Source organism: Oryctolagus cuniculus, chromosome 17, assembly GCF_964237555.1.
Source record: "Oryctolagus cuniculus chromosome 17, mOryCun1.1, whole genome shotgun sequence".
Lineage (NCBI taxonomy): Eukaryota > Metazoa > Chordata > Mammalia > Lagomorpha > Leporidae > Oryctolagus > Oryctolagus cuniculus.
In genome coordinates this window covers 61,594,560-61,608,659 of record NC_091448.1, presented here as the reverse complement: position 1 = coordinate 61,608,659, position 14,100 = coordinate 61,594,560, and the positions used below count along the sequence as shown (strand labels likewise).

Below are 14,100 nucleotides of genomic sequence, written 5' to 3'. Positions count from 1 at the left end.
CATGTGCGCCATCACCCACTGCCTCCCAGGGTCCAGGTTGGTACAAAGATGGAGTCGGGACCTGGAGCTGTGCACTGAGCCCCGCGGCTCGCTGGTGTCAACCTCCAGGTGAAATGCCCACCCCCACTGCTGCTTTCTGACCCACTGAGCAATTTTGTTCTCAAACCCAGGCTGTGAGCAACTTTGCTGTTTGAAAGCCTATCAGGAAATGGAAAACATGCCACCTCCCTCTCTAGGGCTGAAATCATTTTAGCACACAAAAGGGCAGCCTGGACTTCTGACCCAGGAGCAGAACTTCTGGGCTCTGAGATCTCCATCTCTCAGCCCGCTACCTCCATCTCAGCTGCACGGGTTCCAAGGGAACAGGACCTGGGTCCACATGAGGGTCCCCCATGTGCTGACCCCCCTCCCTCCCAGGGCTGCTCCATCTGAGGTCACCTGAGCCCCTCCTTCTTAGCTATCCCTGCAATTGGAGGGTTCACATCCCCACTGGGGAAAGAGGGGGTTCAGACTGAACACAGCGGAGAGGCTGGCTCCTGGGAGCCAGATGGGGGGGGCTCTGACCCTTCACAATCTCTGGGGAGCAGGCAGCTGCACCCTTCAACCTAGGGAGCTGGGTTAAAAAGCAGCCAGGGGCTGGTGTTGCGGCATAGCGAGTTACGCCTCCATCTGCATTGCAGGCATCCCATAGGAGTGCCAGTTGGAGTCCTGTCTGGTTTACTTCCAGTCCAGCTCCCTGCTAACGTACCTGGGAAAGCAGCAGAGGATGGCCCACTTTGGAGTTCCAGCCTCCTAAATTCAGCCTGGCCCAGCCCCAGCCTTTGCAGCCATTTAGGGAATGAACCATTGAACGGAAGATTTCTCTCTTTCTCTCCCTCTTTCTCGGTAATGCTGCCTTTCAAGCAAAAAAAAAAAAAAAAAAAAAAAAAAAAAAAAAAAAAAACAGAGCCAGGTCTGATCCTAACACTGCCAATGACAATATTTACAGGTAGGAATTAGATAAGAGCTTTCCAGAACCAAAAATAATGTGTTCCTTTCTTAACAAACTTCTGTACATCAACACCCTGGGGACCCAATACCCAACAATGTCTCTCAGTGGTTCCCAGGAGGAGCGATGCCTCCACCCTGACCTCCCCATCCCCAAAGTGCTCAGAGGAAAAAGACAGTCAACACTACCTGGTTGAGCAGATATTTCACTTGCAAGGTATAAAGAAAGGTCGCCTACAAGAGAACAAGAGAGATGCTTGTTTAACCGCTCAGCAGTGCAGCTCGGCCACACAGCAGGAAGCCGGGAGCCTGGGCTGCCTGGCCATTCCCAGCGGAGCCAAGGAGGGCTCTGTGTGCCAGGCGGGGGGTCAGGATCCTTGTGGTTTATGAACAAACGTGATCCATTCAACCCCTCGCCTGGTGAACGGAGGTGCAGTTTCCTAGGTGCTGAGAGAGGCTCTAAGGGAGGGACAGGGGACCAGGGTCACCTCTCAGAGGGCACCTCCCTGTGGGCCAGGTCACCCTCCTGTGTAATGGAGTGAGGAGAGCACAGCACACATGAAAGCTTCCGGGATAAACTAAAGAACACAGGGCCGCTTACAGCCAGGATCATGGGGCTGACTGTGTCCCCTAAATTCACACAGAAGCCCTAAGTCTGCAATGTGGCTGCATTGGAGGTCTTTGAAGAGGGGATTCGATTAAAAAGAGGGTGATAGGGGCCAGTGCTGTGGTATGGCAGGTTAAGCCTCCGCCTGCGGCGCCACATCCCATACGGGCACCAGTTCGAGTCCTGGCTGCTCCTTTTCCGATCCAGCTCTCTGCTATAGCATGGGATAGCAGTAGAAGATGGCCCAAGTCCTTGGGCCCCTGCACCCACATGGGAGACCTGGAAGAAGCTCCTGGCTCCTGGTTTTGGATCGGCTCAGCTCCAGCCATTGAGACCATTTGGGGAGCAAATCAGAAGACAGTAGACCTCTCTCTCTGTAACTCTGCCTCTCAAATAAGTAAATAAAATCTTAAAAAAAAAAAAAAAAAAAAGAGAGAGAGAGAGAGGGTGAGGGTGATAGGATAGGGCCCTAACCCAAGCCCATGGGACGGCCCTGTGAGGAGGCAGCAGGAGAGATCCCAGGAGAAACCAAACCTCCTGGCTCCTTGACCTTGAACCTCCAGGACCTGGAACTGTGGGAAAAGAAATCTCTGTTGTTGAGGCCACCAGTCCGTGGTGCCAGGTCCCGGCAGTCCCAGCGGACGCATTCAGTGCCGCTCTCCCACGTAACAAAACTTGGCTCTGACTGTCCGTTCACTGCACAAAACTGCATCAAATATTAACACACACGTTCTAGGTGATCACACTCAGCAAACAAAACAAAAAAAGTGATGCCCATCACCCTAACATTAGTCTTTTAAATCCACCTCCCTGGAGCTCCAAGACAGTCCAATTTCAGTCTCCTGAAATGGGCACCTCTAACCTGGCATTTCCTTAGAGACAAATGCCTACATCCCTCCGGCATAGTTAGATCCACACTCGGACGGGCATAATTCGATTCACACTTCCCTGACGAAGCCAACAGCACCTAGGAGAGTCGCGTGGGCTGTAAGTTCCACAGCCGCCTCCCGCCAGCAGCCCCCAAGCTCCAAACCCTTGGACACTCACAGGCAGGGCTGGAATGAAGATGGTGACGTAGGTCTGCGTGAGCCTGTTGTTAGGGAAAGAGGAAACCAGCGTCGGAGCTGCCGCCATCTCAGCGGAAGACAGGCAGGACCAAGCCCCCCAGACCGCCCTCTCCACTCCAGGCAAGCTGTTGGAGCGTATGTGAGCGTCTGTGCTCTTACAACCAAGATGGGCTCTCTTGGTCCCACCAAGCCTGCAGGCTCAGGACTCGGCTTTTCGGCCCCAGCACGAAGGCCAGAAAATTCCTGTCGGTGGAGTGCTTCCACGTCGCACAGCCAATGCTTGCGTCCTCTCCCGCCACCAGATGTGATGAGCAGAAACATGTCTGCACACAGGGCCAAGGACTGATCCTGGGTTCCCCGAGTCTCCACGCGATTACAGCCTACACTTCCTGTGAACCAAGCGCCCCGCCCACATGCCACACGGAGGGAGTTTGTGCAGTTCACTTCCCCCAAAAGCCTTCACCCAGAGGAGGAGGGGGTCTAGATCTCAGGCCCCAGGAAATCTTGACCCCTCTGGGGGCGTGGCCTCTGCCGTCCCCGGCCGGGATGCGTGCTCGCGCGCTGCCCCCTGGCCTGGCCTGCGCTACCTGGACACGGCCGGGTCCTGTCTGAAGAGCAGCAGGATGTGCTGGGTGTTGAGGAAGAGCGCCCAGCAGGGCAGGCAGCAGAGCAGCAGGATGAGCGAGCCGCGCTGCAGGATGACGCCCACGTGCTTCAGGTTCCGGCTCCCGTAGGTCTGGGGTGCACACAGCCGGGCACACCCGTTAGTGCAGAAACCACGCCCCTCCTCCCTCTCCCCCAAAAAGCTTTCAAGCATGCCTCATCAAGAGACTTGAGGCGGGGCTGGCGCTGCCGTGTAGCGGGTTAAGCCACCACCTGCAGTGCCGGCATCCCACATGGGCGCTGGTTCGGGTCCCAGCTGCTCCTCTTCGATCCAGCTCTCTGCTATGGCCTGGGAAAGCAGTAGAAGATGGCCCAAGTGCTTGGGCCCCTGCACCTGCGTGGGTGACCGGGGAGAAACTCCTGACTCCTGGCTTTGGATCAGCGCAGCTCTGGCCATTGCGGCCAATTGGGGAGTGAACCAGCTGATAGAAGATCTCTCTCTCTCTCTCTCTCTCTCTCTCTCTCTCTCTCTCTCACTGTCACTCTGCCTTTCAAGTAGGTGAAAATAAACAAACATTTTATTCAAACTAAGGTGAAAGGCCTGGTAGAGACATTCTGAATTCAGCTGATCTAGGAGGATAATTAGATAGGAATTTCTAGACGCTCCCTTGTGAGAGCGGATGCCTAGCCTAGCAGTGAAGATGCCCACAGCCCACGTCAGAGCCCGGGCTCTGCTTCCCGGCTGCAGCTTCCTGCCCATGCACACACCGGGAGGCAGCAGTGATGGCAGAAGGGGTTGGGCTCCTGCCACACGTGTGGGAAACCTAGGTTCAGTGTCCACCTCCTGGCTTTGGCCCCTGCCCAGCCCCATATGAGCAGTTTGGGAATCAGTAGTTAGGAGTCATCTCTCCCTCTCCCCACCCCCACCCTGTCCCTGCCTCTCGAATTCATAAGTAAATAACCCCCCATGCGATGCCAATGGGCAATCAGAGTTGTACAACCTGACACTTGTGGGACACCTTCTGGCCTTCCTAAAGCAGGATAGGACCATGGCATGCTGGAGCCGGCTCTCACTGCCTTACAAAAGCCGGACTCTGCCCATCTCATCCCACTGTGCGATCAGCAACATCTCTGCAGTAGCTTGGGACCAGCAAGCACCACCCCCAAGTTCTGATGGTCCTGCCATACAGTTTCACAGCGGGGAAACAATGACATGACAGCAATAAGCAGTGTGTCGGCTCCACACTTGGAAAGTGGAATTTGGGGGTTACCCAGGCTGGCGCTGGTGGTGCCATCTTCCCTAGCATTTTGTGTTCCTTTTCTTTTAAGGTTTATTTATTTTATTTGAAAGGCAGAATGACAGAAAGATAGAGGCAGAGAGAGAATTGGAGAGGTCTTCCATCTGCTGGTTCAGTCCACAAATGGCCACAACGGCTGATCTGAAGCCAGGAGCCAGGAGCTTCTTCTGGATCTCCCATGTGGGTGCAGGGGCCCAAGGACTTGAGCCACCTTCTACTGCTTTCCCAGGCCACAGCAGAGAGCTGGATCAGAAGTGGATCAGCCGGGACATGAACCGGTGCCCATATGGGACGCTAGCACTGTAGGTGGTGGTTTTACCAGCTACTCCACTGCACCGGCCCCACATTTTGTGTTCTCACATCCTACCATGTCTTCAACAATGACATGAGCTATTCAACACTTTAGTCAAAAGCAAGCCTGGCATTAGACAGTTCTAGCAGCTCTCAGCTAATGCAGGAGTTCTGAGCCCATGTAGAGGAGGCTGAGCGAGGGTGCTTATAGGTCGGGTGCATGACGACAGCTTCAGCTGGCAGTGGGTGTCTCGGGATGGAAGTGCATCTGTACCACAAGTCAGAATAACTCTTCCGCCCCCTCCTTCGAGGCCTGGCTGTTGCGCATTCACCAGCATGGGCTGGAGGGGCCCAGTGACCTTGTCTTAACAAATCCAGTGGGTGATTCTGACACAAGCTCAAGTTTGAGAACCACAGGACTACACCAAACTTAAAGAAACACAGAAGGGACTTTTATTTTTGGAATGATAGAGAGACAGGGAGAGGAGATGGACCAAAACATCCACTGGTTGGTTCACTTTCCAAATGTCTGCAACAGCCGGGACTGGGTTAGGCTGAAGCCAAGAGCCCGGAACTCAATCTGTGTCTCCCACAGGAGTAGCAGGGACCCAGCTACTTGAGACATTGCCTGTTGCCTCCCAAGGTGTGCATTAGCAGGAAGCTAAGTCGAGAGCCATAGCCAGGACTCAAAGTCAGGCTCCCCTGCACAGGGTGCATGCATCTCAAGCAACGTAACAAACACCTGCCCCTAGAGAAAGGCTTTAACAAAACATCCTCTGTTTGGCCGGCACTGTGTGGCACAATAGGTTAAAGTTCCGCCTGCAGCGCCAACATTCATATGGGCACTGGTTCGAGTCCCGGCTGCTCCACTTCCGATCCAGCTCTCTGCTACAGCCTGGGAAAGCAGTAGAAGATGGCCCAGGTCTTTGGGCCCCTGCAGCCATGTGGGAGACCTGGAAGAAGCTCCTGGCTCCTGGCTTCAGATTGTCTCGGCTCTGGCTGATGCGGCCATTTGGGGAGTGAACCAGCAGATGGAAGACCTCTCCTCTCTCTCTCCCCCCGCCCCCGATAACTCTGTTTTTCAGATAAATAAATCTTAAAAAAAAAAAATTCCCTGCATGATGTCAGGGTGGTGTCAGGGGATCATGCAGGTCAACACTGGCTCACAAGGCTGAAGGAGCCAGAGAAAGGCTGGTGGCGTGGAAGCGCTCACCTGAGCGGGGAGTTCCTGCCTGGCCACTAGAGAGCATTTCTGGGAGAGTGGGAGCCCTTGCACTTACCTGGGAGATGAGGGTGTCGCAAGCAGAAGATAAGCCGAACCCCACGGAAACACCCATGACGTTGATGACCTGCAAGACACCCAAGGACAAGACCTCCCGGAGTGAGAGGCGGGAAGGAGGGTGGCTCTCCTCTCTGTGCTGCTCAGAGTCTGCTAGTGTTAAGTCAACTGAACCTGTTAGGTAGGAAGATGGAAATTAGCCGATGTGCACAGAAGGGGCCAAGGGAGACAGAGCACCTGCAGAAAGGATGGAGCGCCCTCCAGCTCAGCCTGGAAGCAGCCCAGTACTTTACACTACAAAGTCCTGTCCGTACCCCGCTAACTTTACAGGTGGTCCTAGCCTTCCACCCACCCCACCCCCAAGGAAAGCACCCCAGCTCCGAGTCACTCAGTCTGCTAACAGTAAGCAGTAAGACCTTGCAAGGAATCTCACCGACTTCACACCCAGCAAACCCCCTTCCTCCAGAATAGGGTGGTGGGGAGGAGAAATGGCAGGAAGGCCTGGGACCCCATTCCCTTAAAACCTCAGTCTGAATGCAGGCTGTGCACCTGGTCCTTGAGGTGTATTCTCTGCATTAAACTCTGTAACCTTGCAAACCCTACTCTGAGTCTCTCTCTCTCGCTCTCTCTCTCTCGCTCTCTCTCTCTCTCTCTCTCTCATCACACTGGAGAGGTCCCATCCCTTCTGATGGATGCCCGACCTCATTAAGCCCTGCTACCTTCCTTAACATTTCTCTGCCTCACCTCGGAATTCTCTTTTGCCAGCCATTTCCCATACCAAATCAACTCTGTGAACAGCCCAGAGCCCCTGCTCAGACCAGCGAGGCCATCTTAAGAGATGGGCACCAGTAAGAGAGAGAAGAGAAATGAAGTTATAACCAGGTCTTTTTCTTTTTGAATTTCAGAGAATCACAAAAAAAAAAAAAAAAAAAAAAAAAAAAAAAGTCATCAGCAAATGAGAAAGAAACCAGAACATTTCTCTCCAAAACACACCTGAGCATGGCCTGGCCCAGCACCTGCAAATCTCAGAAATCAGGCAGTGTCTGATGCTTCTTGGGTGCACCTGCCTTCCCCAAGGTCAGCACCAAACCTTGGGGCCCCTACAGCTCTGCGGAGCCCAGGGCACCGCCCCCAGAGCCAGGAAGCGGCACATAGGATGTCCGACACTGTCCTCAGCAGGAACCCCTTCCTTGCACCCACAACCCCAACTGGGCCTGGCCCAGAAGTGCCAGCTCAGGTAAGCCCTTGGCCTCCCCTTGCCACGCCTTGGCCAAAGTACATCTGGCTGAAATCTGTCCCCAAGTTTCCAAGCACAACTGGTCCCCAGCTTACGGTGGCTCAACCTAGGGCTATTTAAACTTGACTAGGATGGGTGAGAAATACACATTCATAAAAACTGATCAGGGCTGGCAGTGGGGCACAGCCTATGGCACTGGCATCCCATATGGGCACCGGTTCGAGTCCCGGCTGCTCCACTTCCAATCCAGCGCCCTGCTGATGCACCTGGGAAAGCAGCTGAAGATGGCCCAAGTCCTTGGGCCTCTGTACCCATGTGGGAGACCTGGATGGAGCACCTGGCTCCTGGCTTTGGATCGGCCCAGCTCTGGCCATTGCTACCATTTGGGGAGTGAACCAGTGGATGGAAGATTTCTCTCTGTCACTGCCTCTGTTTCTCTCTCTCTCTCTTCTCTGCCTTTTAAATATTTTTTTAAAAAGTTCAGAGCTTGGATTTGGATGTTTTCTGGTCCAGTCCTCCCTGGTGTGTACTGCACAACTCCCAGGCAGCCCCGGGGTTGCAAAGGAAAACCCTGACTCCTGCCGACCACTGAGCTAGGATGTGTGTGGGGTGAGGTGAGTCGCGGCGGCGTCACCTAACAACATCTTCAACCCTACAGCAGGACACAGAACCCCTCAGAGCGCAAGGAGTTCTGGACCTCAAAAATGGAAAACTGAGCCCCGACTTGCCCGTGGTACCCCTGAGGCCAAAATCATTGCTGGTTGCTTGGCGACTGCCTCTGAGCAGCCTGGCACAATTCGGCAGTGGCAAACCCAAGCATCCGGAGGCACCAGGCAGGCGGGGCAGGGCCTGTTCTCCCAAGGGCGGGGTGGGAGAGGACAGGCAGCCAGGGAATCCTTTCTTCTCTTCTTTTCTTTCTTTTTTTTTTTTTTTTTTTTTTTTTGACAGGCAGAGTTAGACAGTGAGGGAGAGAGACAGAGAGAAAGGTCTTCCTTCCGTTGGTTCACTCCCCAAATGGCCGCTACGACCGGTGCACTGCGCTGATCCAAAGCCAGGAGCCAGGTGCTTCCTCCTGGTCTCCCATGCGGGTGCAGGGACCCAAGCACTTGGGTCATCCTCCACTGCCTTCCAACAGAGAGCTGGACTGGAAGAGGAGCAGCCGGGACAGAATCTGGTGCCCCAAGCAGGACTAGAACCCAGTGTGCCAGCGCCGCAGGCAGAGGATTAGCCAAGTGAGCCATGGTGGTGGCCTTTTTTTTTTTTTTTTTTTTAAGGGAATCCTTTCTTCTACAACACCACACTGGCCAAGCTGACAGCTACGTGGTCTTCTGATCTGGCAGAGACAATCCCCGACCCCTGTCAGAGTTAATGAGCTCTCTTTAGTCTTGGGGGTTCATATCCATGACAGAAGCATTTGGGGGTCCCCGTTAACTTTAGGTCTAGACATTAGGATCTACACGTTCCACTTCTGGATCAGGACTCTGCGGAAGACAGACAAGCTCGGCCAAGTGGGTTGCCCCCAGTGAAGCCAAAGTTTCCCCTTTTTATGATTCCCTTCTCCTAGGTGCGGGACCAAGAGGGAAGGGAGCCAGAGCTCTATGGCTCACAAATTAGGTGACATGGGAGACAGAATAAGATCCCTCCCCCCCCCCCCCCCCCCGCCCAGTGCCCAGAACAGGTTCCAGCCCCGAAACCCTCTCAGCTGCAGAGGAGAACGCGTGTGTGCGGGTTTGGAGGTCACCGTCCCAGAAGCAAGAGGAGAGGAGTAGAAACGGCCTTCCTACCCCAGTAACACCGGCTAACAACAGACCCGCACCTACCGCGATCGCCAGTGTGACGGCGTTCAACTCCAGCTTGCTCAGGTGGCCACAGAACACGGAGCTCACAAAGCTGATCAGGAACACCATCAGCTGCGCCAGGAACTGGGGTGACAGAGGGACAGAGGTGAGGGCAATCCCAGCTACCAGAGGGACAGCCGGGACCCAGGGGTGACCCCGCCTCTATCAACTGCAGCCCAAGAATATGATGCTGGCATCTGCTGCCAGAGTGCCAGTTCGCATCTCGGCTCCTCGGCTTCAGATCCAGCTTCCTGGTAATGTGCCTGGGATGGCAGCTGCAGATGACCCAAGCCTATGGGTCCCAGTCACCCACGGGCAAGACCAGGAAGGACTTCCTGGCTCCTGGCTTCATCCTGTTGAGGTCATTTGGGAATTCAACCAGTGGATAGAAGATTCTCTCTATCTCTCTCTCTCTCTCTCTCTCTCTCCCCTCCCCTCTTGCTCTCTTTCTCTGCCATATACATAAATAAAATAAATCATTCTCTTTTTTTAAAAGATTGATTTATCTATTTGAAACTCAGAGTTACACAGAGAGGCAGAGGCAGAGAGAGAGGGGGGGGTCTTCCATCCGCTGGTTCACTCTCCAGATGGCCGTAACAGCCAAAACTGGGCCAATCCGAAGCCGGGATCCAGTAGCTTCTTCCAAGTCTCCCACGCAGGTGCAGGGACCCAAGCACTTGGGCCATCTTCTACTGCTTTCCCAGGCCACAGCAGAGAGCTGGATCAGAAGTGGAGCAGACAGGACTCGAACTGGTACCCATATGGGATGCTGGCACTGCAGGCGGCGGCTTTACTTGCTACACCACAGCACTGGCCCCCAAAAATAAATCTTTCTTTTAAAAGACTGGGTTCATCTGATTCCCTACCCCCTAGGACAGCACAGCTGCCTAAGCATGCGCCACGTCTGGTTCACAGCGTCCCCTCCAAAAGCTGTTGCTCTGGGGATGGTGACACTCACCGCTGGCCCGGCCACAATGCTGTCCTTACAGCCCTGCAGGGCGAACGGCTCCTCTGAAACGCTCAGACAAGACCTTCTCTCTGGGGCCCCAATGACTGAGTTCTCAGCCCCTGCCTCCAGCAGGCACTGCACATCCCAAGGTCGCTATGTGAGGCTCTGACCAAGCCCTGAAACCTTGACAGTTCAAATGGCCGCCCTCTCCTGCCCCAGAATCCAGATCCAGTTAGAGACAGCGTTCGCCTCCTGGTATGGGCCAGCACACCTGCTCCTCACTGTGGGAGGAGGCGTGTGTATCTTCCTGGCACCAGCTCCCAGACCAAGCCCAGGGGCCTCTGTCACGACCATGGACACCAAGGGTGAACCTCACCTCCAGCTGGGCCTGCTGCTACTGAACAGAAGGAACGCTTCTGGAACATACTGCACAGCGAGCTGCCGTGAGAAAGACGGGAGTGAAGCGCCAGAGACAGAGGCTCAACTAAAATGTGCAACCAGGAAGCTGCTTAGCCTTACAGTTAAGACAGCAAGTCCAACTCAGGGCACACCGGGCCGAGTTCCATTCCTGACCGGCTCCTGTGTCCAGCTTCCTGCAAATGCACATCTGGGGGGGGGGCACAGTGATGGTGAGTCACTAGGAGCTCACTAGATTGAGCTCCTAGCTCCTAGCTTTGATCCAACCCAGACCCAGACCCAGCCCCCTAGCTGGCCACTGGGGGCATTTGGGGAGTCAGGAGGGCTCTGTCTATCTTCTTTTTTCTCTCTTTCCTTGACTTTCAAAAAAAAAAAGTTGCCATGAAAAACCCAATTCTGCAGAATCTCAAGCCAGGACCCACCCACGGATCCCAGTACCAAGGGATGGTGCCATGATGTAGGCACTGTCACCTCCCCTGTAGGCACGCCCTATGGTTTCACTCGGTGGGGCCGAATGGTGGGTCTGGACATGGTGACTTTGGAGGCCACAGGGTGTTCTGTGTGTATGTACCTGGGGCCACTTTTGAATCTTCCCCATCACACAGCCCACAGTCACAAAATCTGTCCTCTGGGGCCAGCGCTGTGGCTTAGCGGGCAAAGCTGCTGCTTGCAGTGCCAGCATCCCATATGGATGCCGGTTCGAGTCCCAGCTGCTCCACTTCTGATCCATCTCTCTGCTATGGCCTGGGAAAGCAGTGGAAGATGGCCCAAGTGCTTGGGCCCCTGTACCCACGTGGGAGACCTGGAAGAAGCTCCTGGCTCCTGGCTTTGGATCAGCGCAGCTCCAACCATTGCAGCCAATTGGGGAGTGAACCCAAATGCCCTCAGTGGGCAGCTAGGGGGCTGGGTCTGGGTTGGGTCAAAGCTGGGAGCTAGGAGCTCAATCAGATGGAAGACCTCTCTCTCTGTCTCTGCCTCTACCTCTCTGTAGCTCTGCTTTTCAAATAAATAAATCTTAAAAAAAAAAAATCTGTTCTCTCCTTTCCCAAGGGGCAGCACCTTCGCACGCTGCAGCTCCCTGTCTCGCAGGCAGGCTGTTTTTCCTGGGTTTCTGGGAAATTCTACTCAGCTTCCCCCATCTCAGGCCTTTGGAGAGGCGCCCAGACTCTGCTATCACAAACCGTACCATTTCTGAACGTCATTTTCGCTTGGGGGTGGGGGGGGGGACGACAGGACATTTTCTTGGGATGCATGCCCAGCTCAAGGGTGCACTGGTGAAATGCCTCTCACACAAAAGGCCAGAACATCTAGTTGAGCTCCACCAATCCCAGATGCACCTTCAACCTCAGTGCTGGCAAAAACAGCTGCTTTATGCAGGCTGCTGTGGCTTTGCCGGGGTTAGAGCAAGGACCCCACGCTCAGCTAGCACAAGTCAGGCTGGGCCAGGTGGAGCCAGACCAGCCTGAGCTTCCGTCCCAGGACAGTCACCCTGCAAGTTCGTCTTACATCTGGTTCCAAAGCTTTTGGGTGGACTTCTGGCCACTACGGAAGGGTCACCTGTGTGCTGACCCAAATCAGGAGAAACCCATGGGACCAAGGAGTTTGCATTCCAACACGCCCCTCCCCCTCTCCCCTCCCCCTCCCCTCCCCCTCCCACCTCCTCCCCACCTCTCCATCCCTGACCCTATACAACCCAGTCAACATGCAAGGGACCCCTTGGAGCCATGCCCTCATGAAGCATGCTGCCCTGACAAAGGTTTGTTCCCATACAAGGCTCAGTGACGGCTGTCTGAAGAACAGGCTCACTTAGAACCAAACGTGTGGCGGAAGTGGCCACACCGACTTCCTCTGTCCCCGGGGTCCTTTGCTCATTCTTGGGCCAGGTGGCAGCAAGCAAACCCGGTCGTGAGACTCCTGCCGCCTAGCAGCTTCGGGGCAGGGTGCTCTCCTGGGCCAAGTGCCTGCAGGGCAACACCACACACCTGCTCCGGGTACGGCACCTCATTATGAAAGGGCCTCGCTTCCTCCTCCTGTGCATGTCTGGAAGTTCACCCTCAGCAGTGGAAGGTCAGCACCAGGGGGCCTCAGAGCAGCCAGGCGGAAAGCCCCCTTCTTGTTCCCCATGAGGACGCGTCAGCCCCCAAGACTCCTGATTCTCAACTCCTGGTCTCCCATGGGGTGCTCACTTTTGGTCCACGGCAGCACAAAGTGCAACCCCACGCGCAGGGGTGCGGGCATGAGTCAGCTCAGGTGTGCGTTGGAAGAGGACTTCGCTGCCTCCAAGGTGCAGCCCCTGGGCAGCCTGAGCTGAAGAGGGGCCGGAGCTCTTGGAGGCTGAGAAAGCAAATGTGCAGAAGTGGATGCTGCTGAGAGAGACGTAGGCGCTATGACCGAAGGCCTGGGTGAGGACGGGCCAGCGGAAGAACTGTGAGGGCAGAGGGAGGGGCCCTGGCCCTTCCCTGGTGTCTTCTGTCTTGCTGTTGCCATCACGGAGCCCTCCTCAAACTCATTCACCCTAGGACCTGACTCCCAGAGGAACCGGCTTCCCTTAGGGGTCTTCCCGCCACTGGCTGGGATCAGCTCCTGCCCCCAGCAGCCTTGTCCAGCTGAGTCTGACCCTGTCGCTAACCAGTAGCCTCAAGCACTGTCCCGCACCTGCTGGGCACAGTTCAAGCAGTCGGACCTGCAGTTTTGCCTCTGTGCGTTCTGACCGGGTGCGGCCAGCCTCTTCCGTCATCAAGCCCTTCCACAGTGCCTTAGCTGAGAGGGACCCTGGACGACAGCAGACCCCAGCCTCGGAGCCTCCCCTCCTTTAGCTCAGTGTCCTTGCCCTTGGTAAAATCCACTCACTGAATTGAGGGGGCGGGGCAACCAGCCCCCAGGTTTCTAACCACAGGAGCCATGAGGTTTCCCCCGTCAGATAACATCTGGATGTTCAACCTTGTCTGGAAGAGTTTCTTTTCCGGGAACTCCATGACCCCAGCAGAAAATAACTACCCCCTGGCTGACAGAGGCCCATTTTACCATCATAAAAATTCTCTGATGCAGCCGGCGCTGTGGCACAGCAGGTTAAGCTGCTGCCATCCCATACGGGGGCCGGTTCGAGTCCCGGCTGCTCCACCTCCGACCCGGCTCCCTGCTAATGCACCTGGGAAAGCAGTGGAGGATGGCCCAAGTGTTTGGGGCCCTGCGCCCACATGGGAGACCTGGAAGAAGCTCCAGGCTTCCCTGGCTTTGGCCCGGCCCAGCCCTAGCCATTGCAGCTATCTGAAGAGTGAACATGCAGATGGGAAGATCCCACCCAACCCCTGCCCATAACGCGTTCAAATAAATAACTCTTAAAAAATAAAAAATCCTCTGATGAGCACGACATCACTGACCAATCGAAGGAAGGCCACGAGCTCCAGTGACGAACCAGGAACCTGGACAGGAGCTGAACACGCAGCTCTGAGCCTCAGCTTCAGACTGTAAGAATCTGTACCCTAACCCCTTCCACCCACTCCCCCAGGTCAGTTTTTTTATTTTTT

At 55.1% G+C, this 14,100-nt stretch overlaps 1 protein-coding gene across 9 annotated transcripts in view; it reads right to left on the bottom strand.

The window, feature by feature from the left end:
• Positions 1–14,100, bottom strand: part of SLC47A1 (solute carrier family 47 member 1) — a 37,620-nt gene that overhangs the window by 20,155 nt on the left and 3,365 nt on the right. For 6 of the 9 annotated variants that reach the window (XR_011383245.1, XM_070059944.1, XM_070059939.1 and 3 more), the window contains exons 2-7: positions 9,190–9,291; positions 6,134–6,202; positions 3,249–3,397; positions 2,642–2,684; positions 2,457–2,561; positions 1,177–1,221 (exon numbers count right to left, since the gene is read on the bottom strand). Coding sequence is in view for 8 of the 9 variants with exons in the window: in XM_070059944.1 (XP_069916045.1) it covers positions 1,177–1,221; positions 2,457–2,561; positions 2,642–2,684; positions 3,249–3,397; positions 6,134–6,202; positions 9,190–9,291 (513 nt within the window). In the remaining variant the exon portion in view is untranslated. 9 annotated transcript variants of the gene reach the window in all.